We start from the raw sequence: 24459 nt of genomic DNA, 5'->3' as shown, positions 1-24459 counted from the left end.
ATTTGTAGAACAATACGGTGAAGGGAGGGAGTTGCAATCTGTAATTAAACGACTAGAAAGGAGCAGATCTAGAGGGGTGACATGGGGTGAGCTGTGCAAATTTAACACAATAGTCTAAAAAAGCTATTATAAGTGTTACACACTTTCTAAATGATAATGAAATGTGCTTCCTTTCTTATCTTTACTACAATAGGATACACTGGGCATCCTTTACGAAAAGGAGACCACAGCAGGCTAATGTAAATGTAGAAACAACACAGCACCCATATTATACTTGAAATCCAAATCCATGTATAGATTTCTACTTTTTCAAACCTATCCAGTTAGGAGTCTTAAGAACAAGCATATTAGTATCAGTATCAATATATTACAACAGTATTATCATCATAACAAAATGCAGTATACATTAATGCTGTTTTGCTAAATCCCCACAATGTGGAATGCACTAAAAAGTTAAGGTAAAGTCAGGAAACGTTATACACTTTTAACTAAATATAATTCACTCTGGTACCTTGTGGAAATGCAATCAGCATTCTCCTTAACATCTGTTCTTGAGCTCATGACATTTTCCACCAAGTTAAAGTGTTTGGTTTGTGCATTCTGGGCTACTGTAGAAACATGGCGGTTCAACATAGCAGACTTCATAGAAGAGGACCCACTCCCTTTGCAGATAAAAACGGCTCATTCAAATGGTAAATGGATTGTACTTATATAGCGCCTTTCTAGTCTTTTGACCACTCAATGCGCTGTACACTACATGCCACACTCACCCCATTCACACACATTCATACACTGATGGCAGTGGCTGCCATGCAAGGTGCAAACTATGAATATTATATTCCATTTCTGCCAATAGATCCTCCTAAATGTTACACAATGGACCATTGATTTAAGGATGAGATTATTTCTTCAATGACTGTGACTTAATTTTATTGAATCGGTAATGTTGACTGCATTGTGGCTGGGTTTGGTTGCCTTCATCTGGTAAATTAAAAAAAGCCTGGCTGAATGATCTGTGTGCAGCAAGCCTAGCTTAAGGATATTTACAGTAAAAGAGTTGTTAGGAAGGGGTCAAGTGATGTAACTGATGTAACTGATGAAAGTGATGTTTTGATCAACCACTGCATGAGGAGTTCGCCCTCTCTTCAGGATACTCATAACAAAGACAAAGATACTATTTTATTCCTGTGTTCACTGAAAGACTGAATCGGAGTCTGGCTTATAAAACAGACTTGTATATATAGTTTATACTGTTTGTTATGTTATTATCTGTGACTTGGTCTCCATCCATGGAGGGATGTGCCTCTTTTTGATTTTATTATTTTTTCCTGTGCTTTTCCTACTGTTAAAAGTCAAAGCAGTGTCTGACACAGGACTGCCATGCTGCTGCTTTGTGTGTATTGGTTTGCATTGTGTGCCCCCATGTGGTAGAACCATGTCAATGAAAGCTCCAATGTGCTGTGGTTGAGCAGCATATGTGTAACACATTACAAAGTTGGGAAACACTGCACTTCTTTGCATAGAGGGCATCTTAAAACCTTTAATAAAACAAATGAAATACAAATATGGAACAAATTTCCTGTAGTACAAAGAGTTTACTAACACACAAGTCACTATCCACACAATGTAGCAGAGAAAACAAGTAGATTGCAGTTTGATGTCATTGCTACAGATGAAAGCTCTTCATCTTAATCTCAACATGGGCTTTAGAGAGAACAGAGGAGTAGATATGTAAATAAACACCAACTGACCTGTTTCAGTTCGACAGTTCTGAAGTGTTATTTGAAATACATACATCACATTGACATATTGTTTATTCTGTTGCAGTAACAGTGAGGCAGTGTGGCATTTCCAAACACATCAATATCGCTGATACAGCATAACACTTCCCCGGCTCCAATGTGATATCATACCCCAGCTACAGTCTAGAGAAGGTTCTGTCAGATCCATTCAACGGACAGACGTATGCGTATGTATGCCTTGGTGACATTCAGCACATGGAAATGAAATGCGAAGCCCTTTTGTTATGTTCGCCAGCTATGAATAATTGTGAAGGCCCAGCCAACATCAGCCAACACATTTTACAAGGAGGAGCAAAGACAGACGTCCATACAGGGCTGCTAGGCTGCGTCTATGAGCACGAATCAGCACATAAGTAGGGTCAAACAAGCAGCTAATTTATTTCAGGCCACAGTCATACATGCAAAATGTAGTCTACATAATGTGCAACATATAACAACATATTCTAAAGAGGGAAAAAGAGGACACATGTTTCTGTAATAACATATAGGGATGGGAATTGATGACTTGATGCCATTATCAATTCTGCTGATTCTTTATCGGTTCCCTCATAGTGTTTTGCCCACCAGATTAGCTCCGGTTCCATTCAAGATTATTGGAACATTGGTGCTATATAGCCCACATTTTCACCAGTTTTGAGTAGAACCACAGTAATCGAATGCATCATCAACAGAGAGCGCTGCTATTTCTATCTATCTATCAATGCAACAACTTGCAAAATATGACACACCCACTTTCCTAAGGAAAACCTGCTATTTTTTGGTTCGAGCTGGGAACCAACTTTTAGGTTGTGAACCAATGTATTTTTGGTCGTAATACTCCCAACAGCTCAAAACTAGGTGCACAAACCAGAACGGAGCCTGTTCCCTGTTGGTGGAAAAGGCCTATTATTGATTCCTGATCAATTCTCTGTTAGTTTTTCCATTAAATTAGCTCTGGTTCTTGTACTGGTTCCGTTCAAGATTCTTGAAACCTTGGTGCTCTGTAGGGAATGAGCCTGCATTTCCACCAGTTTTGAGCACGACAACATTACAGTTCCGCAGTGCACGGTCAGAAAAACATCTTGACATCAATAAAATTAATTGACAATTAGGAACCGATTCTCAACTGGAACCAGTCCTCGATTCCCATCCCTAAATAACGAGAAAGCAAAAGTAGATGACCTTTGCTGAATGAGCCAGGAACATGAGCTGCAACCTGCTGAGATCAGACTGCAGATGCATCTTTTAACAATCAGCCAAACAAACCAAAACATGTCTTTAAACGGTCTCAACATACAGTATAACTTTTTTTCTTAAATATATACAAATCTATATATTATTTATATATATCACACACTCATATGTCGTATATATTGATCATAAAATAATACAAAAATAAAATGCTGGTCTCCAATATGAACCAGTGCTTGATTAGTATTAATTGAGAAGCTACTGAAACAGCTCATGCACAGAGAGGTTTCAGTATTTGTTGAGAGGTTTAAAAACATGCTGGATGTGTTTGGATGAAAAAGCAGCGTGTTAATGATTATTCTGACCTCATTTAATGTATGATTACATAACGTAACACTATAACATTCACTAGTTTTTGCATGAAAAGGAAAACATTCTCAGTCACTTAGATTTCATCACATCAAAGGGCCCAGTAAGGGGGCGGGGGGTGTTATGAGGGGGCAACATTAAAAAAATACAAATCAAAAAGTTTCACATTTTGGGAGGTTAAAACTCACAGGAAAGCAGATCCACAACTTAGTGGGCTCATGAAACATAAAAAAAAGGTACAGGCACTTCTTTTTCTGTAAAAAGTAGGTCAGCTCAAAGCTGTAAGGAAAAGCCAAAATAGGAAAATATTACAATAACATCAACCATTTCCTCTTTTAATATCTCCGTTCTGCTTCCATCCTGAGGCCTTCACATCTTCGTTCCAGCCTCCTGTCTGTCTAAGCACGGCCAAAGGCTACACCCATGTGGAAATATCACTTTGTGTCTTCACAAAGTGTTCAACTACACTGATGTCTTCTGCATTCAGTAACATTACAGCATCAGGGTTAAATAAGTTTCAATATCCATGTACAGCTGACAAATCCTAATCATGCAATTAAAGCTGCAAGCAGCATTGGGCGGGACCTCGCACTCCACGCAACTCAGGGCATGCTGCGGCCGCGTCATGTGCTGTCATTACACGTGCGGACCACAACATGAAAATTTCCCGTAAATCAGCTCAACATTGATCAAAATTGCCACGCAGCGCTTACTTCTTGTTGGCAGTAGGTGGCGCTCTCACTATATCTGAATATTGTCATGTAGACGTGTTCAGGGTGGGACTCCTATCAAATGTGATAAAGTTTTGTTGAGATTGGACCATGTACACTGAAGTTATGAGGACATGTACAGGGTGGGACCGTTACAGAATATGTGAAGTTTAGTGGAGATTAGACATTGTACATTTAAGTTTTGAGTACTATCTATTTCATGGCGAATCGTCGAAATTCAATGTTCAGCTGTTCAAGGTACAGTCACAAATAGCACAACTTTTAATCAGCAACATTATTTAACTGTACTGACCAATTTTGATGTTGGTCCGATAAATTGCCTGGGAGGAGTTTGTTCAAATACAAGGCAAAAAATTGCAGAAAATGGCTGCAAAATTCAAAATGGCCAAGTTTGACGGCACACCACAGACACGCCGTTAAACGTACAGTCACAAATAGCACAACTTTGAATCAGCACCATTTTTTGACTGTACTGACCAATTTTGAAGCAGATCTGATAAATTCCCTAGGAGGAGTTCGTTCAAATACAAGGCAAAAAATTCACCAAAAATGAGCACGGAATTCAAAATGGCCAACTTTGACGGCATGCCACGGACACGCCCTTCAACATACATGCACAAACAGCACAACTTTTAATCAGCACCATTTTTTGACTGTATTGACCAATTTTGAAGTAGATCCGATAAATTCCCTAGGGAATTGAGTGTGCACTTTTATCATGAACACAGATGTTGTTTGTTAAATGGCAATGTGATGTGATGAAATGAGTCATAATGTTTAAATAAGATTTAAACTAAAGATTAGAATAAAACTAAAATTAATTCAACAATTGATTTGCTTTATTGAGCTGCCCGTTTCTGTTGTCATCATCCATCATCATGCTGTAAAGTTGGCCATTTTACCATGGAGCCTTATAGAGATTGACTCACTTCTGGAGCGAGTTTCAAGAGGCCGTTAGAGGAACTGCAGTTTTTGTTACTTCCGTGTTACTTGTCATCCACAGAGGTTGCCATCTGAGTACAATCTGTAGTTAAAACCGGTTCAGATTCTGTCACCAGCCAATGAGTGAGGAGTTGTGGGTACAGGCAACATGAAGAGAAGTTAAACATGGTTCATTTGCACATTCTACCCACACTGTAATGATACAGGTAGAAAATTGGCAAATTTTGCAGTTTACATGCACTCACTAACTCACTTATTAAGTACTGCTTTGGGAAACGTGAAGAAATTGAACATTTGTGAAAACGCACTTTCTCGCTCTAAATTGTACAGTTACTGGTAGTTACAATATGATTTTAAGACAAAAGCATCTAAGAGGAGGTCTTGAACCAAATTATCCAGCAACCCATCCACACACACACAAATGTTTGCAATTTGGTCATCAGACCACCAACGCCACAAAATGTAGAAGAAATAGAAATGAATACTTTGTGAAGACACTGCAGTGGACATATTTTTGATATACCTCTCATGTAGGTAAATATGTACTATTTTGGCCATTTCAATATTTGTCCATATGCATGTTAGTAAATATTATAAATCGTTCAAATAAAACTGAATATATACTCGGTAAAATGGTCAAAGAAATTGTCAATATGCAGACAACAAATATTGAAAAAAGTTTCATATCAAGATATTTATTGGATGTATCAGAACATGTATGCAAATATATGTTTTATTTTTAATAAAATATGTCATATTTCCATTTGGGAGAATCAGCTTGACTACCATTGGTCTCCTAGACAAACAGCCCAGAAAGTAGTATCTTCCACAGATCCAACATGCAAACTAACACTGTGACAATCAGCAAAGAAATGAACAGTACACACACACGCACGCACGCACGCACGCACGCACGCACACACTACATTCACAACTGAGATACCTCACTCAGAATTCATGGAATTCAAGCAATGTCCACCACCACAAATGATTACCATTGAACACAGAACTTGAGAGTTGGAGGCATAGATGTTAGGAAACAGTAAACAAGTTTAAAAGTCCAACTGCACTACAAACTTGCACACAGTACTCTGAAGGCTACATGGGCATCACACTGTTATTGAAACTCCACATTTGTAAATGCAACATTTTAAAAAATGTCAAGCAGTACACGCAAACAGTGAGCAAAAGTACCTATACCTGCTTGATCTATCGCTGTGTTTGTAGGCTGTTTAATCTACATAGCTAAGGTGTCACTGGTCTAAGGCTCATTATTTTCAGTTTTTGATTTTAAATAAATCTGGAAATGTATTGGTGTTTACATTTTTAAACTTTAAAAATACAAAAACTAAAAAAAAATAAAAACAAATTGTGTTTGCATCACAAGCACTCTGTAGTTTCACAGATTGTTTTTTTTAAGTTGCACTTTCAATATTTTTACATTAATAATGTGCCAGATAACTATAAGCAATATGAAAGAGGTCACTCATAATGACATACCTGAGGAGAATTCTAACCCAATTCTGCAGTTCCCCTTGTCCTTTGTTTAGTTCATTTTTCGCTCTGATAAACCCCCTGTACACTTCCTGCAGCTATGGCTGTTTAATCAAATACCATTTTTTTGGATTCCAGTGCTTGGGTAGTAATATTTTGTTTTTTATTCATCTGAGAAGCTCTCAGGGTTATGGTAGTTTTGCTAGCTAAAGTCCCACCCTTTTTGCTCTGTGCTCTAATAACAGTTGAGCGAGCCTCGGTCAGGCCCTCAGTCGACTTTCTCCTTTCCTGTACTTAGATATGCTATGTGCTAGGCTAATCTATGTTGAAAAGACAACCAAGTTTTAAAAGATAATTGAAAGATAAAAGTGTCATATAGTCACATATTAAGTTCACTAAATGTTAGCTAACTAACAGTTTATGTAAACCGGATAGCTAGTTAGCTAGCATTTTGCTAACATTAGCTTTCAGATGTAACTACATAGCTAAAGATTGATGTAGGTTAGCTACCTAGTTAACTAGCATTATGTTCTGTAGAAAAAACGTTGGCTAACTTGGTTGTCTTTTCAACATGAAAAGTACAGGAAAGGAGAACGTTGACCGACGTTCTGACCGAGACTTGCTCAACTGTTATTGGAGCACAGAGTGCCAGCTGAGGAAGGCTCACATTTTTGGAGTACTGACATATAAAGATGAACGACATGACAAGCTCCCAACAGTGACACCAAAACATCTCAATCACCCCCCGATGAATGATAGGTCATAACGCCTGCTGCCTCCATGTTAGCAGATAAAAAGATCAAAGTGCGCATCAAATTTAAATTCAATTTAAAATAAATCCGTCATTTTAGGTAGTTCTTATCATGCTGATGTATGTTCAAGTTTTATTTGATGCAAAAAAAAATTTAGCATCAAATTTCCCATCATCTACTGATCGCTATGGCGCAGACTGGTTCCAAATGATGTCACCATTTTAAGATGGCAGCGACCGTATCCGGATATTTAGGCTTGTTTTTGTACACTGGGAGGGAGTGGAGACCTGACGCCCATGTTTTATATCATTTTATATGTAGATGATTTTGGGACATAACTAGCAGCTAGCAGCAATAACAGATTTTTGTCACAAGAGGACCTTATTCATACTGCAGTAAGAAACAGAAATGTTTGAATGGGAATGGAAATGAAATTGTTGTAAAACCTCTAACCTTTAAAAATCATGTCCGTGCAAAACTGAACATGATGAGCCTCATCTATGGTACAAGAAGCCATAGGCTGATCACTGGAGATTGTGACAATGTCATATTAGTTGTCTACTTATTTCACAAGCATAATATTATATCTAGGTTATGGAATGCAGTTCAAATGCTGTTTGAGGGTCTTCTGCAGGGTGGGAAATTAACACCTGTCACCAGCCAAATTCTGGCATATATGCTGTGTTCACTGCCCCAGTCACTTTGGTAGGTAATCAATGTTTTTGTCAAATAAAAACTTTTGTCTGATTTGACAAAGTTTGATTGGTAAAATAGTTATAGTGGCTTAGGAAGTCTTAATACACCACCAGCCACTGTGGCCATGGCTTTGGTCTCGCATATTGCTTCCAACAATCCTTAACAAAACCAAAAGAGCTAGAGAGACCCGAAAGAGTAATGCCAGTTACTGGTGATACAAAAGCCTGGTGATAGTAGCAACAAAAGGCTGGGTTACGCCCTCATTCTTTGCCTAAAGCCCAGTGAGGTCTACAATGGCCTTGATGAAGATGGTGTCGTCGCGTATGTAGGAGTTTTTAGAGTCCAGCTTGGAGAGTGGACAGAAGAGTGGGCAGCCGCTGGCAATGTTCATATCGCTGACGGGCCTCTGAAAGGATGAGGAGGAGATGTCGGGCCGGAAGGCATCGATTATGTGCTCCCTGTTGTTCTGGTCGAGCAGCATTAGGGTGACCTGGGCACAGATGTTAGGAGTCTAGCCTTACATCTGCTCTGATGAAAAAACTAGAGCTGACCCACTAATGCATTTCCAGTCCTGATGACACGTTAAGGTGCTAGTTATAATATGATTAAGAGAGAATTCATAAAGGATCATATAAAAGGTAGAAGTGCAACCCACTACCCACTCAATCTAAAACTAAATATAAAAATAACAATAACAATACAAAACTAACAACTTGGTGCATTATAAACACATTATTTAGTGTCCATTAAATACTGTGACATTAATTGCTTTCTTTTGGAGTTAGATGAGAAGAGAACAGTCTCATTTCATTATGTGTCCATTTGAAGCTAGAATCAGGATATGGCTAGCTTACTTAGCATGAAGACTGTTAGTGGGGAAAACCCTAACCCTTTGATGAACATAAGCTAATCTAAGACTAGTTTCAGCACGTAACTTAAACCAAAATAGTTTTAAACTGTGTGTGTGCTAAATTTATCAGGTTGCCATAGAAGCTTGTTGTGGAGTTCAGCCCCAAGTGGACAAAAAAAAAAAAAACCCCAATTTAACCTCCTAAGTCCCACCCCTTTTTGCTCTGTGCTACCATAACAGTTGAGCAAGCCTGAGTCAACCTTGTTCTTTCCTGTACTTAGATATGCTATAAAAAACAACGACATTTTGAAGATGGGTTAGAAGTTAAAAATTACATATAGCTATATCTTAAGTTAGCTAACGTGTTAAGCTAATTAACGATACAATTGCTATGCGTGTACAGATTACACAAACAAGATACAGCATCTTCAACTTGATGGTGTTTGGGTGGTTTGGTTATGAAATCCAATCCAGTCGGTCAAAAGTGGGCGTGGGTTAGCAAATACAGAGCAATGAGGGAAAAACTGATAATTTAGACTTCCACAACATTCTTTTGAGATGTAAACCTCTGACCCATGACACAACTCTGCAAGCTACTACGAGTCGTAAGCCAGTGGTCAAGGTCAGGTTAATGTGATGGCCGGGGATAGCTGATGCCCAAATCACATTTGATTGAGATACATTTATTTAAAATACACATAAAAATTACTGTTTGTTTGGCATATAATAGGAAATCAACTATTAGCACAGGGAAAACTTAAAAAAGTATATTTTATTTCCACTGTGTCCGTCACTTTAAAGGCATACTATGCTGGATATTTCACTCAAAGTTGTTGCCTTCCCCCGACTCAACTGAGGTAGAACAAGGTAGACAGTGAAGAGGGTAGGGAGCACCATTACCAACAACAAAGCAGTGAATCGGAGAAAAAAAAAACGTTTATATTCTGATTGTTTACTGGCAGTTACGTTCTAACATGTGAGTCCCGATGTCAGACCCTGCCCAAAGGTTGACGCCCAGAAATGTCCCACACACAGCAAATTAAGAAAATACAGAGACCCTGCAGCCCTCTGCAGATACAAACACCACCACACACTTCTAGTGATGATTGAGATCGATCATGTTTGTATGGGTCTATGCATTTTTTTTCTTTTAAGAAAATCCTACCTAACATGCCTTTAACACCCATATGAGATTGGTATCAATCCTCTTATCTCCCTCTCAAAAAGAAAGCAAAATAAGCATATACAGACTATACAGTATATACAACCCTGATTATAATGAATGTTACCTTCTGATTAAAAGGCCACTTGAGGAGTGCGTCGCTGTGTCCTCTCATCACCACAAAGAACAGAGACAAGTGGGTGCCACGTCCTGTCCCGTCACCATTCAGGTAGATCCGCAGGCACATCTTGTAGCCGTATTTACTGGTATAAAAGGCTGGAAAACATAATACACCAATAAAGTGTATTATTAATTTATTGCAAGAAGTGCCTCATAATTGTCTGGATTATAACTCAAGTTGTTACCAGGAGAGAACATAGCAGGGGCGCGCCCGGCCACAGCGTCCTGCCTCTTCTTGGTGAAATCTGAGATCTTCCAGACAAAGATGCCGTCGTATGTGGCTGCAGACATCTCCCTCATCTTGCCATCCATCTCCACGATGGACAGGTCCCTCAAACTCACCGTTCTTTCCAGCTGACGAACCTGAAGCCAAGCAACACATGAAGAACGGTTTACTTAACAAGCTACTGTTGAGTCTTCAGTGAGACCACAACAAGATGCTCCCTCGATAAACAGACTGCTGTAGTGTAATGTGACAAATGTGATGAGCAAACACCTAGTCAAGCTTTTAAACAATGATTCTAATGATTCTAATTCTCTTTTAATTCCTGGTGCTTTTACAATAATTCTCCTTTTGGATCATTAAGATTTCAAAATTGACCTGATGGACATTGCAGCTTGACTGCACAGGTCATGTGTCATTTTGTCACCTTGTTGTTGAGGATCTCGATCTTGTCCTGGTCCAGTCGGTGCTGGCGGTTGTAGGCCTCCATAGTGGTGCAGGAGTGCTCCATCTCTCTGTTTAGGACGCAGACAATGTTCTCGAACGTGCTCACTTTGAGCTCCAGCTCCTGGCAGCGCCGGTTCAGCTCGGCCACTTTGGTCTTTTCACTCTGGAGCTGCAGCTCCAGGGCAGCGCCCATGGCGCTGGGCAGTGGGGTGAAGGAGGTGGCGATGGTTGGGGCACACGCACCCTGCACGGGAGCAGCACCACCCCCACCCACCTGGCTCATCTTCAGCTCCAAATCCCTGAGGGACTGGTGGAGCTCCTGCAGCTTGTGGCTGGCTACTTCCAGGCTCTGGGGCTGCAGGCTCTCCAAGCTCACCTTGATGCCCATGATGAAATGCAGGAGCAGGTTGAGGTGCTCATACGAACACTGCCGCTCATGTTCATGGATCTTTTCTTTCTCCACCTTGGTGTCAAAGAAAGATACCAGCAGAAACACATGAGGGACATAAACAAAGGACTATTGTCCATTACATACTACGACAGATATACTATAACAGAAATGCCATTTTAATGATGTATGAGAAATTGTGCCACAAAAGAAGAAAACAATGTGCAGCAAAGAAATAATGGAACTAATAATGGATGTATACACTGTACAAAGTATTCATCCCCGCAGATTTTCATGTTTTGTTTAACCACACTAACACTGAACAGTCCAAAATGCTTTGAAGTGAAAGTGATCTCACAAATTGAGTAAAAATACAAAACATACGCAAGGGAGGCTTTGGCTTGGGAGGTAGAGTGGATCTAAACGGAAGACCGGCAGTTCATTACCCAATGTTGAAGTGTCCTTGGGCAAGATACTGAACCCCAAATGGCTGCTGAAGGCTGGGTCATCGGTGTGTGTGTGTGTGTGTGTGTAAATGTGCATTAGTTATTTTCTGGTGGAGTTGGCACCTTGCATAGCAGCTTCATTGTATGAATGGTGAATAAGACATGTAGTGTAAAGGGCTTTGAGTGATCAGAAGACTAGAAAGACATCATATAAATGCCCTCCATTTACCATTCAGTTTACTATGACGTATTTTTGGAAGTTGAATGATGCTACGTGTAATGAAGGTGTGCAATTGATCACAGGTTAGGATCGCTACAGTCCAATAGGTGATCTGTTTCCTGTCAAAAACTACAGGATGATGACAAAATTAATTCCAAAACTAATTCAAAATAACAATAATCAAAAGGAGAAGGATGCAAGAAAATGTACACCTGCTTTTGATTTAGTTTTAGTCTTTTAAAGAAAATGAAATGTATTGTATGTATTACTCAAATTAGATTTTTTAGTCTCGGTTCATTTCAGACTAATTTCTAGTTTTTAGTCTTACAAATGACTGATGAAAATGAGTGCATTGAATGAGAGGGTAGGATTTAGTTTCATCTATCAATGTACTCACAGATTGCAACTCACTCGTTTCACACTCCCTTTCCAAACGCAAAGGAGAAACTACGGCGGCCACGAGTGTGGTTTGTGTATTGATGCTATTTTGTGTGGATTCACTGAGAGCAACGTAAAACCGGAGTCAGATTCCTTGTATGTGTGCACATACCCAGCCTATAAAGCTATGGCTAAAAATGGCTCATTGTAAGGTAACAAAAACACAACAATCCTTATTTTCAGGTAATTATACACTAATGAAAACCTACTTAAAATTATATTCCATTTCGACAATAGATGCTTCGAAATATTACATAATGGGAGCTTTAAAACATTAATTTCCAGTGGTTTTCGGTTATATTCACTCTCACTTGTGTACTAAAAAGTGTCTTGTTATATTTAGCTTGAGTGGTCAGACAACAATAACGCAGTAATATTTTCTTTGCTCGTTCTTTTTTTTTTTTGTATTACTTTATTAATCCCACAACGGGGAAATTTGATAGGAATATAAAAGACAGCCTTTAATTTGTGTCTTTAAATCAGTAGTTTTCTCCCTCCAAGAACTGGTTACGTAATGCAAGGTGGCGATTATCTTGCAAAAGCTAAATCAACTGCTGAAGAAGAAAAAGCTTTGGGCAGCCGAGGTTATTGTTTTACTAATCAGGAGCTTCAGTGTGCGATTCCACAGGTACATGCAGGCTGTTGAATACCACATTAAAACAGCAATCACTTCATTTGTCCATTCAGCACAGCAACATTCATCATCATTTACACATTTTGTGAAACAAATGATCCTCAGCATGTATATTTCGTCATAGTTTTCGTTGAGCAAGTGCCTCTGCCATGTGAGCTAAACGTGGCATCATCAAATCATCATACACATCCCCAGCGTGAAGCATGGTGCTGGCAGCATCCTGCTGTGTGGATGTTTCGCTGCAGAAGGTCCTGGAGGAAAGGTAAAATAATCCCAGAGGACGACCTGCTGCAATTTCAGCATTACACCAACGCCAAACATAGAGCCAAAGCTACATGGGAACTAAACTGAACTAATTCATTGTTCCCACGTGGTCTCCATACAATTTGACAGAGCAAGAATGATCAATCTTGATGGAAAAAAAAAGAAGAAAAGAAAACTTAACTCAAGGTCTGTTTACTTTTTTAAGGGATTTTAACCACATATCATAGTCTTCTTCAGCCAATGGAGTTTTCTAAATTACATAATTTAATCTCAATTCAACCAAATTTGAGCAGTTTCGTAAAGGAGAATAGAAGACCAGCTGCAGTATAAAGCTGGAAGTTGATCCAGGTCTCTCCACATAGATTTTAGAGAGCAACTACACTGATTGTACACAAAGTGTGCTAAGGCAAAAACGTTGTATAAAGCCCTTAGTATATCCAAAGTGAGCTGTGTTAAGTCTGATAAATGTTCCTCAAGTGATGTCACGTGAGTTGGTGTTAATTGGAGAACACAAAAAATGTTGGTGTGGAAGAGGTTACCAGACCTCTGTAGCTGGCTCCTCATCTCTGCTGCAGGGTAGAGGCTCCAGGCTAAATGAGCCCCTGCTACTGTAACACCCAGGAAAAAACAGATTCACAATTATAGAAGAATCGCAATTCTTATCTTCTACGATTATGAACTGAAACATGGTTTCAAGTATAGTTTAAATTTTCTCCTCGCTGTTGGAAATCTTGACTTTTCTTGCGCCTTTTCTGCCTGAATCTCTGCCCGAATCTCTGCCCGAACTGTCGGTGGTTGAAATGCATTGTGGGTAATGAAGGTGCCAGGGTTAGGGTTAGGCCAGATTTGGCCAGGTCTGCTGCATCAATTTTTTTTTTTTTTTACTCTTTCAAGACCGTTACTGCAACCAAAGGTGGTTCTACTTAACACTGCATTCAAATGTATGCTTTCTAAGCCTCCATAAATTGAACTAAATTGCTTTCATTCTGTTAATCAGTGTCAGTTGATCGTTACATTTCATGTTATTATAAAATAGTAACACATGAAAAAAGTTAGGTGAATACTTCATATAGGCATTGCACATTTACACACACAAACACACATGGTTCATACTCAACAACACAGGATTTATTTATAGGCATGTGGCAACAGATCCTGTAATAACTGTTGAATAATGTAATACCAAGGCAACTAATGTTCTAAATATAATAAAGACTGTAGATCTATCAACAGAATAACATTTTGTTTGTATTAGATAACACAATAGTGGGGGAAAATCATGTTATTTGTGCTTTTTAAAGTTAAAGCATCAGTTTGAAAATTTTAGTTTAGTCACTTTATAAACTACTAAGTGAGACATTTAGTTATATTTTGCCAAGTCATTACATGAGCCAGTAGTTATGACATTAGCCATTGCTACAGATATAGCAAATTATGACAAAAATGTCTACTTACAGACGTATCGCAGCCAACAACATGAAATCTGCATGGTGCTTTAAATTTACTGCAGAACTTAATATGGTCCACATACTGCAAAACAAAAAAATCAATGAAAGAAGCTAATGATCTAGAGAATACGTTACAGAATTTGATCCCTACCTAAATGGTAAATGAGGTCAATCTTACAGAATTATGAAAAATCACTGGACAATAAATATCTGGGATACCTTTTCTCTGGGGATCTTTTTCTTTGCACAACCTTCACATATCATCGGGTATTTTGGACAGATTTCATCATGAGCCTAAACAAAAGTAAGTAAAGTTAGTTCACAATAAAAGAAATATCTCATCCTATGGCAGTGGCTTTACTTGGGCTCCTTCACTTAAAACTTATATTTGTCCACATTTTGTATGTTGAATTAGCCATTAGCAGTTCCTGTTTGCAATGTTAAGTATAACAGTATAGCTAACTTTAACTGGATTACCGAAGAAATGCAGCAAAGCGCCACAGGTCGGACTCGAACCCATGGCCACTGCAGCAAGGAATCAGCCTTATTACTTAGGTAGGGCCCCCCCTCTCCCGGGGGGCCCCCGGGGGGCCTTAAAAATCCCTTTTTTAATAATTATTTTTTAAAAAAAAATTGTTAAAAAATTCTTTGCTTCTTATAAATGTGAATATTTTCTGCTTTCTTAAGTCCTCTATGACAGTAAACTGAATATCTTGTTGTGGACCAAACAAGACATTTGATGATAATGAAAATCCCTAACCAGAGTTTCCAAGTCTCAAGGAGTCAGTACCTAAAGGACCAGTGTGTAGGATTTAGTGGCATCTAGCGGTCAAGGTTCAGATAGCAACTTACTGAACACTACTGAACACTGCTGACATCTGTATTTGTCGACATAGGAATGTGAAGTGTGTAGGTAAAATTGGTGACCATGAAACACTTGAAAAATGAGAAAGGTCCTATCTAGAGCCAGTGTTTCCATTCTGGATAAGAATGGCTCATTCTAAGGTAACAAAAACAAACCCGAAACACAGGAACTTCCCTTGTTATGACCCAAGTTCTGAACTTGCATCACATTATTACAACTGCGACAGTTGCAGTTTCTAAGGATGGCGGTGAGATATCCTTAGAAACTGCAACTGTCGCAGTTAATAATAATAAGTAATAATGTGATGCAAGTACAGAACTTGGATGAACACTACGGGAGAGATAATAAGTGAACCTCAAGTTTAGAATAATTAATCACAGACATTGACCATAACGTTTGTATCTGTACAGCTAAACTAAATAAGCCTGCAAGTATCTTACAATATTACAATACAATGTATCCCTGAAACAACTCCCTAAATAAAGTCATATACAGGCTCAATACTATATATAACACAGAGCGGCCTGACCTTGATGTTCTTTAACAGGAAGGGTTCTTTGCAGTATTTGCAGTGGAGAGTCCTCTCTGGACACTCTCTCTCGTTGTGGCGCTCCTGTTCGTTGGCTCTCATCAGCTCTTTGCAGGAAGGACACAGGATGATCATGAAGTCACAGTTGCCCTCGTGGCTGGCCTGCGGGTGACCAACACAGACACTTTTCAACATGTCTTTTTATGTTCAATTACTGTTTGCGGAACATGGATGTACATACACATAGGGATGTAGACTTGAGTTAAGACATACAAGTACAGGCCCATTAAGGTCATGCTGGTTTGTTACATGAAGTTAGTTCATAATATAATTCAAGTTCTGCATCAAAGCTGCCAGCTACTTTTTTAGAATTTTATTAAAGTCAACACATCAACAAACAGCAACGACCATGAAAAGGTTTAAATGGGATGTATATAAAAGTAACCCCTGTGAGAAAAAAGCTCAGAATTCAGACTGCTCTGAATGCAACCTTTTTTTCTACTTTCATTTCTTTATATGGTCATCTGCTCCAGGCACAGTAAGCACACACTCATCCACCTGTGCAGTCAGTTATTCGACTGCTCTGCTCAGGACAACTCTTCAGGTTATTTGTTTGTACAGTTTGTCTCACAGAAAGTGCTTTTTTGGCTGTGAACTGTGACTATATATTGCTGGTTTTCCCTCCGATGTCCGCCGGCTGCTCTGCCTCAACTCTCTGTGGTTAACGTCATTTACTGGACAGACAGCTTCACTCTTTTGCGAAAAGCAGCTAACTGCTAAGCATAGCTGCCATTAGTTCAGTTGTATTTTACAATTATCTGTTAGGTAAAATGGCTGGAGTCTGTTTTTGGAGTCTGGTGGGCCATAGCCAGATTGTTTTGGTCTGAGCTACTGGGGCTCTAGCTCGGCTTCTCGTGGCAATGGATTTCGTATATATATCCTTTGAAATGTCAACTATACTATTTATTTGACCGCACAAAGAATTGTTTGGAGTGCACAAATGTAGTCATTTTATCCTGAAGGTCCAGCTTTATTTAAGTCCTGGTTAATTTGGTAACAGCAAGTGCAAGTGTTAATTCTATAGTAAAAACTCTTCAACTCTTCAACCTTAAAATAGCTTCAAAATGATTTTTATACTACACTGAGTTGTAATGGGGTGAATGGTGCCTCTGTCATTCCCACTCTGCATCCCATCAACCAATTCTAGCTTTACAGTAGTCAGCATGCACCAACCATGTAAGTGCTTTTGGTGAACATGGATCATATTTTATGGTAAAAATGTTGATAAGTGATTTACAGCTTCCTCATGGACAGTAAAGTAACTGCTGCTATATGCAGCTGCTGTTGCCTAGTTAGCTTAGCTGTATAGCCCTGGACACCTTGGACTGTGTGCTAAGGAAACTGGGGTCAGGACAATGTCTGTGTTTACACTGGTAGCACAGGAGCTTTGTGTCATGGCAGGATGAAGTTTTTGGGCCTGGGACAGGGGGGGTGAATGCTGACAGAACGGTGCTGGCGTTGTGCTAGAACAGGAGCCGGGCAAGCGAACAATGTAGCCGGATTCAGCAGTTTTTGTGGACATAACTAATGGCAGAGGCCAAGAGGAAGACGGAGGAAGCTAAGGAGAGAAAAGCTGCAGGACAAGAGGAAATCTGGTTTTTAGTTGTTGGCGAGAGCTTTACGAGTACACTGGGTTTCCTGTGGCTGCTTCACAATAAAAGGCCACTCTGTGTTTTGCCAGATGAACACTTTTAATGTGAAGCAGAAGCAGTAGGAAATTAAATTAGGCTGATACTAATTAGATAAAATTATGATGGATTACATGCTGCATCGTTGCCTGTGAACTGAGTCATTTTGTAAATGTGGAACTTTAGAAATACCACAATGTGATCAGTGGCAGAGACATTATTCATGAAAGCATTAGGAAACAATTGTATGGGCTTTGAAAGGGCAGAAGCAAAACACACACACATTTCCCGGCCTTCTTTGCAATAGTGTGCACCTCAAATTCTTTGATCGTCCCCGCCCATGTGCATCCTTCATTGGGACAGACGGCTGCCAGGGCCTCCACTTCTCTCCGAGCTGCATTGTCAGGGAATGCCTGCAGGGAGAAGCAGAGCTTGTTGTCAGCTGCAGTCTGGTTGGTGTCTTCAGTTCCAGTCTGGAGGGTTGTGTTACAAACACTGCATCAGTTTACTGAGGAGCACGATACTTAGAGCTCACTTTTCTCTCCTGGCTCCAATTTCTCCAGCACATATGAGACTACAGTTGCTCCATCTATTGTTTACGCTGCCAAGAGTTAAAGAGCATTCACACAGTTTTATGTTGTGTTGGCTCTAGAAAACACACAATGACCATAACATCACATCGCTGACTCTTAGGCTTATTTTAAGGGTTTTTAGATCCAGAGAAATGTTGGCCCTCATCCCCTAAAACCCCAAAATACCAAACCTGGCTGAACACTACTCCCAATGACACACTCTTCATGACGTTAACAAACTAGGGATCTTAAGTGCATACTAATGCTGTACTTTATGTAACTGAGAAACTCTGAAGAAGATGTAGACTAAAACATTTACTTACACCACCTTGCTTGAGAATGGAGGTGGGTTCTTCAAACAAGTCCTCTTTGATGCAAGCGCTGCATTTCTGTGGCCCCGAACTTAAAGGGAGATAAAGTAAATATTTACATTGGTATAGATACTTTTAGAGGAGGGACCAAAGCCCTATTCGTACAGGAATAGTATTATCAGGGGACCTCGTGTGATTTAAAAAAAAAACCTTGTCTGTGTTTCATGCAGCACATTCACACTTCACATAATAAAGTCAAAGGAAAGAATGTGTCACACAGCCAGCAGTGGACAGCAAACAGAATATCAGGACTGATGTTTAATCCCAGATACATTCAGTAAATTACATTATTGTAAGATTCATACTATATCAAACAGGTTTTAGACCTGGCTGAGAAAAGCTATATTTCTCTGGACGTTTCAGTAGATTGTGTTCTAGATGCCATTCTATAGAAAAGTAAATGCACAAAAGTTACTTTGTGATGTTGGGGAGTGCTGTGTGTGAGAACCTGTTAACTAAAGCCTTGTGCCAGTGGCGTTTGCACAGTGGGGAAAAGCCTGACACTGGAGACAGCTGCAGGAACTGTACTGATCGTCCGTCTATTTATGTGCAGCACTATATTTCTTCCCCTGTCACCCCACATTAAGTTCCTCTCTGTTGTATTAAAATACCAATTGATACCTTGCAAAAAATACAAAATATGACCCCAAATCACAAAGATTGCCTATTTCACCAATCACAGGACATCTGTTTTTGGTGAAATATGGTCAGTAATCTGCAGTGCAATTTTTACTTTACAAATGACAGAAATGGCAGATTCACACAGGATAAAGATCACAGACGACCTGAAATTATTCACAATGACTATAGGTCCCCTGGTAATGCCAGTTCTGTGCTAATAGGGCTCAAGTCGGTTTTTTTTGCAAGTCGCAAGTAAGCCTCAAGTCTTTGCAGTCAAGTTCCAAGTCCTAAACTTTGCTTTTCCAGTCTTAAGTCATAATGCGCTCTTCACCAAATGGAATGCCATTTTAACTACGGAACAAACGAAAACTCTTTGGTATAATTTTTTTCAACTGCTGCTCACTAACGTAAAGTTATTTATTCATGATTCTCTCTCTCTCTGCAACTAGACTGGATGCTGTTGGATTGGCCGCAACAACACGGATCTGGGAATTAAGTGTCGACTTGCTGATACTAAGCAAAGCATATTAAGATCATAATTCCTGTATAACAACTTCCTTATTTTATTAAAGCAGTAATTTGCAAGTAATTGAGGTTAAACTTTTAGTTAATAGAGCAGTAGCTGTAGAATATGATCATGCAGTATAAGGTATTAATAAGTGTATTACGTATCCTGAACCATCCCTTAGTTATGCTGCTATAGGCCTAGACTATCGTGGGATTTCCCATGGTGCACTGAGCTCCTCTCTTCCTCTCTCTTTCTGCACTCATTCATGTCCCATTAATGCATGTTACTAACTTCACTTCTTCCCCGGAGTTCTTGTGCTTTCTCGTCTCACAGGTTCTTGTCGATCCTGGTGGAGCCTCCTGCCATGGTCCTGCTAGATTGCCATTACCAATACTGTTGTTGCTGTGCACCTGTCTGTCTGTCTGTCTGTCTCTCTCTCTGTCTGTCTCTCTCTCTCTCACCCCAACTGGTCGAGACAGACGACCACCCAACTAGAGCCGGAGGATCTGTCCTAGGTTTCTGCCTTTTAACAGGCAGTTTTTCCTTGCCCTTGTTGCCAAGGTCTTGCTCATGGTGGTACTGTTGGGTCTCTGTAATTAATGTTTTAAAGAGTTCGGTCTAGACCTGCTCTATTTGAAAAGTGTCCTGAGATAACTTCTGTTATGAATTGGAGCTATACAAATAAAATTGAATTGAATGAGTCCTTACTGCAGCTGTGGCCCTTTGCTGCATGTGATCCCTTCTCTCTCCCCCATTTCCTATTACTCTTCATAATATGCTTGCTAATAAGCAACTATTTATTGTGTATCCTAATATAAATTGTTACCAAGTAACCTGATTTATTGGCCATATGTCAGTATTATTATTAATCGAAATGAATGTGTTAAATTTAACACTAAACTGGGGTGGCGGCTGGGGTTGCCAGGGAACTCATGCCCACTAGATCCGCCCCTGGATAGGCTCTCGTCAGGTCACGGTATCTAACGTTACTTTATGGATAAAGGTCGTCTTAAACTTCCATGAAAAAATGCCTAGTTTAATGTCGGTTCGCTTATCGACATAGATACGCAATTGGTAAAATATGTTAGAAAGACTTTAACCTTCTAGTACATTCGGCATACATACCAACCTGATATTACTTTGAACCACACTGTTAAGTTTAGGTCTCCGACATTTCCACAGCTTGCTCCGGCCAACCAGAGCAGAGGTTAGCGGGACCTGACTGGGAGGACGGATACCTGGCCAACCCATCACACAAATTGAGATTTGATTGGGATTAAGTGGTGATTGGTGAATTATCTGTACGCCGATGTATTCAGAGGGTCTTACCTATATATATATCGTAACTTGTCTTTGTGGGTCGTACGCCGTATTACCGGTGACAATAAGCCGGGCAGTGTTACATTGGCAGTTATTTGAAGGAGGTTTGGTGAGGAGCACTGATTGCTCACACAGGCTACGCGTCTAGCTAGCTCGCTAGCAACCATGACACTACTCACCTCACAATTTTGTTGAAACAGAACGAACAGAAGCGGTGACCACACTGAGCCTGTAAAGGCCTTCTGAGGATTTTATGGCACGAATTGCACAAGTGCTTGTCTTCGAGGTTGTTGGCCAGAATTTTCTTTGGGAAGCCCGGTTTGTTGCCTTCCAGGGAAGATGGTGGAGACGGCTCCTGTGCAGCCATTATTCCCCTTGAACAATATCGGGGTACTAAGCGGGGTGTGTTCAAGACAGCAAACACAGCTGAGTGTAATTTTGGAAACGACTCATTGCTCTTTGACAAGTTTTTTAAAAATGTGTATTCCTGCTTATGTTCAGAACGGATAACGATGCTTGGTCCTCATGGGCACAAACAAATAAGAGCATGCGTTTTTATGTGATAAAAGTGACAGCTGAGGATGCTACGCTACAGTTGTAAGTTACTATGTCTACCGCTAGGCGCCGTACGCCCGGGAGAGGAGCATCGAGGCGAGTACCACCACCAGGAAGCGACTGCGTGGATTGGACGCTGACAGTTGCGGCATGTTAGCGCCACTTATCCGGCACAATCTCGGAAATGTTGTCAGTGTGTCTTCAAAATAAAAGCAAGATGTTTTTGATGAGTAAGATTAGTTAAATGCATTGACAGGATCTTTGTGACTTGATGCTACACATTGTTATTGGCCAATAATCAGTAAACGGGCCGTCCCTTCACCTGGTAGTAAATGTTAGCAAATGAGAAATGTCATGTTTTGTTTTCCCTCAGTATGGATATTGGAATAAATGGTATGGATTTATAGGTATGTCGAGATTGATGAACAATATTTTGAGTTAGTATCTCAAAATAATGACTACACAAAGGCATTATTTTAATAATGATCATAAATCATTTTGAGATGCAAAGTCAAAATATTTTTTATTATAGTAATATAGTTTCTCATGCTTTAAACAATCTTTTTTCCCCCACATCACATTGGCAGAAATGTGCTTCCATATATTGGTGTTAGTGTATATGTGAAATATGAACTGTTTTCTTCTGGTGAAAAATTACGAAAGATCTATTTTCATTCTAGTTTATGAATTCGCTATATCAGCTGCAATTATCTGTAACCTGTGACTTTTTTCCCTTTTAAAATCTGTCTTGGGCTCTAATATGGATATGTGTAAGGAGCCCCTCAGTGATCAGCAGACTAAATAGAATGTGCAACGGTTACCCTGAATGAAAATCTGCAGAACTTGGCATAATGTTTTTTTGTTTGTAATAGGATATAATGATTTAAGAAAAGCAAAGCAAAAATAAGCAAACACAATACATTTAAGCAACATAAAATTATCTGCAGCCGACTGAAATAGATATCACATTTGTTAAATTTCAGTAGATCTTTTGAATCTGAGATTTTATTTTTGGAAAAAAATTTGTTGGAAAAGTCAACCAGCATTAAATGTAGTTTGTATTCATAATGAATGGACTGTACTTTTGTAGTGCTTTCTAGTCTTTGGACCACTACCTTTCACACAGTGATGGCAAAACAGAAACTAAATATTCACACAGCATCAGGAGCAATATGGGGTTCAGTGCTCAAGGATACTTTGACATACAGTGAGGAGGAGCCAGGGATTGAACCAACAACATTCCGATTAGTGGATGACCCGCTTTACATCTGAGCCACTCAAAAATATCCATGTATCCCAGAGCAAATTGTCCTACAAAATTCACCAGCGTAACTGAAGCAACTGAAATTATCTGCATGACTGGACACCACAGGGGCAGAGAGAGAAAATATGTGTTTTTGTAATTTTAGTGAACTGACCCTTTAATATATATCGATCAGCCATAACATTATGACAACCTGGGTACCCTGCCAAATAAATCCTACCCACTGATAGGTGCCACAATACTGAGATAATCAGTGTTCTTCACTTTACTTTTTAGTGCTCATAATGTTATGGCTGATCAGTGTATACACTGTATGACCAGAACTCAGTGGACACCTGGCCTTCACACCTATATAAGCTTACTGTTGACATTACTTCCAGAGGCACTTTGGAACTTTAGTGAGCTTCAGCACTTGAGGCCACCTCCTCGATCCTCGGCTCCTCCCGCTGCATATGTAAGTGTCCTTGAGCAAGACACTGAACCCCATCCCGATTCTGTGCCATCAATGTGTGAATGTGTATTAATGGGTGAATTTGAGTGGTCGTAAGACTAGAAAGGTGCTATATAAGTGCAGTCCATTTACCACTACAATAATAGCACTTATGTGGCAGAGATGGCATTCACTAAATAATAATAATAATAATAATAATTTTGATAGACAAAGCTAAATACACAAAATAATAATATAAGAATAATAATAATAAGAGAAGAAGTCATAAAAATAAAATAGATAGAAGATAAAAAGACAACATCACATAAAGGCAAGTCTATAAAAAGTCACTGATTGTTCAAACCTTACCTCCTTAGGCAGGCATTAAAGTCACTGAGCTCTTTACACCTGATTCTTGGCTTTGTGACTTTATGCACCTTTTTGAGCAATGGATGTGGCTGAAATGCCTGAACTCAATAGGAGTGTCCACTGACTTTTGGCCACATAGTGTATATGTAGTAGGAAAATTGTGGAGCTGACAAATAATAATTTAAAGTATAATTTCAAGTAGTACATGATGGAAATTTGCCCTTAGGCAATATTATTAGGAATTACTCTATTAACTTTCACTGTTATGCAGATGATACCCAGTTATACCTTTCGATCAAGCCTGATGAAATTAATCAATTATCTAAGTTACAAACGTGTCTTAAGGACTTAAAATCCTGGATGAGCTGCAATTTTCTGATGCTAAACTCAGAAAAAAACGAAATTATTGTACCAGGCCCCAAAAACCTCAGAGACTCACTGTCTAAAGATGTAGTTACTCTAGATAGTATTACTTTGGCCTCCAGCACCACTGTCAGGAATCTTTGATCAGGACATGTCCTTTAATTAAAGCAAGCAAACCTCTAGGACTGCCTTTTTTCACTTACGTAGTATTACAAAAATTAGACACATCCTGTCACAGACGGAAGCAGAAAAACAAATCCATGCATTTGTTACTTCTAGGCTGGATTACGGCAACTTTTAATTATCAGGCTGCCCCAATAAATCCATTAAGACGCTCCAATTAATTCA

General features: G+C 39.4%; 2 protein-coding genes across 3 annotated transcripts in view; one reads left to right on the top strand and one right to left on the bottom strand.

The window, feature by feature from the left end:
• imp4 (IMP U3 small nucleolar ribonucleoprotein 4) overlaps window positions 1–24459 on the top strand; it is a 196496-nt gene that overhangs the window by 131960 nt on the left and 40077 nt on the right. The gene's annotated exons all lie outside the window — the stretch shown is intronic.
• On the bottom strand, window positions 1512–21898 carry traf2a (Tnf receptor-associated factor 2a). 2 transcript variants are annotated; one of them, XM_051422320.1, is made up of 10 exons: window positions 21310–21898; window positions 18634–18712; window positions 18053–18151; window positions 16051–16212; window positions 14876–14950; window positions 14664–14738; window positions 10799–11281; window positions 10334–10511; window positions 10096–10244; window positions 1512–8446 (listed from the first exon to the last, which is right to left on the bottom strand). In XM_051422320.1, exons 1-10 carry the CDS (start codon window positions 21495–21497, stop codon window positions 8228–8230), a joined length of 1707 nt encoding a protein of 568 aa, XP_051278280.1. In that variant the 5' UTR covers window positions 21498–21898; the 3' UTR covers window positions 1512–8227. The 2 variants fall into 2 exon arrangements, with proteins under 2 accessions (XP_051278280.1, XP_051278281.1); XM_051422321.1 differs by lacking the exon at window positions 14664–14738.

Source organism: Dicentrarchus labrax, unplaced genomic scaffold (assembly GCF_905237075.1).
Source record: "Dicentrarchus labrax unplaced genomic scaffold, dlabrax2021, whole genome shotgun sequence".
Classification (NCBI taxonomy): Eukaryota; Metazoa; Chordata; class Actinopteri; family Moronidae; genus Dicentrarchus; species Dicentrarchus labrax.
Note: the sequence above shows the minus strand (reverse complement) of the source record. Positions and strands in the feature narration are given on the sequence as shown.

Bases quoted from the DNA above. Each gene is read 5' to 3' on its own strand.
- traf2a (XM_051422320.1), bottom strand. From the start codon at position 21,497: ATGGCTGCACAGGAGCCGTCTCCACCATCTTCCCTGGAAGGCAACAAA. The intron at 18,713-21,309 runs GTGAGTAGTGTC...TCTCCCTTTAAG, and splicing joins TGTTTCAACAAAATTGTGAG to TTCGGGGCCACAGAAATGCA. The intron at 8,447-10,095 runs GTAACATTCATT...ATCTGTGCCCAG, and splicing joins AGTGGCCTTTTAATCAGAAG to GTCACCCTAATGCTGCTCGA.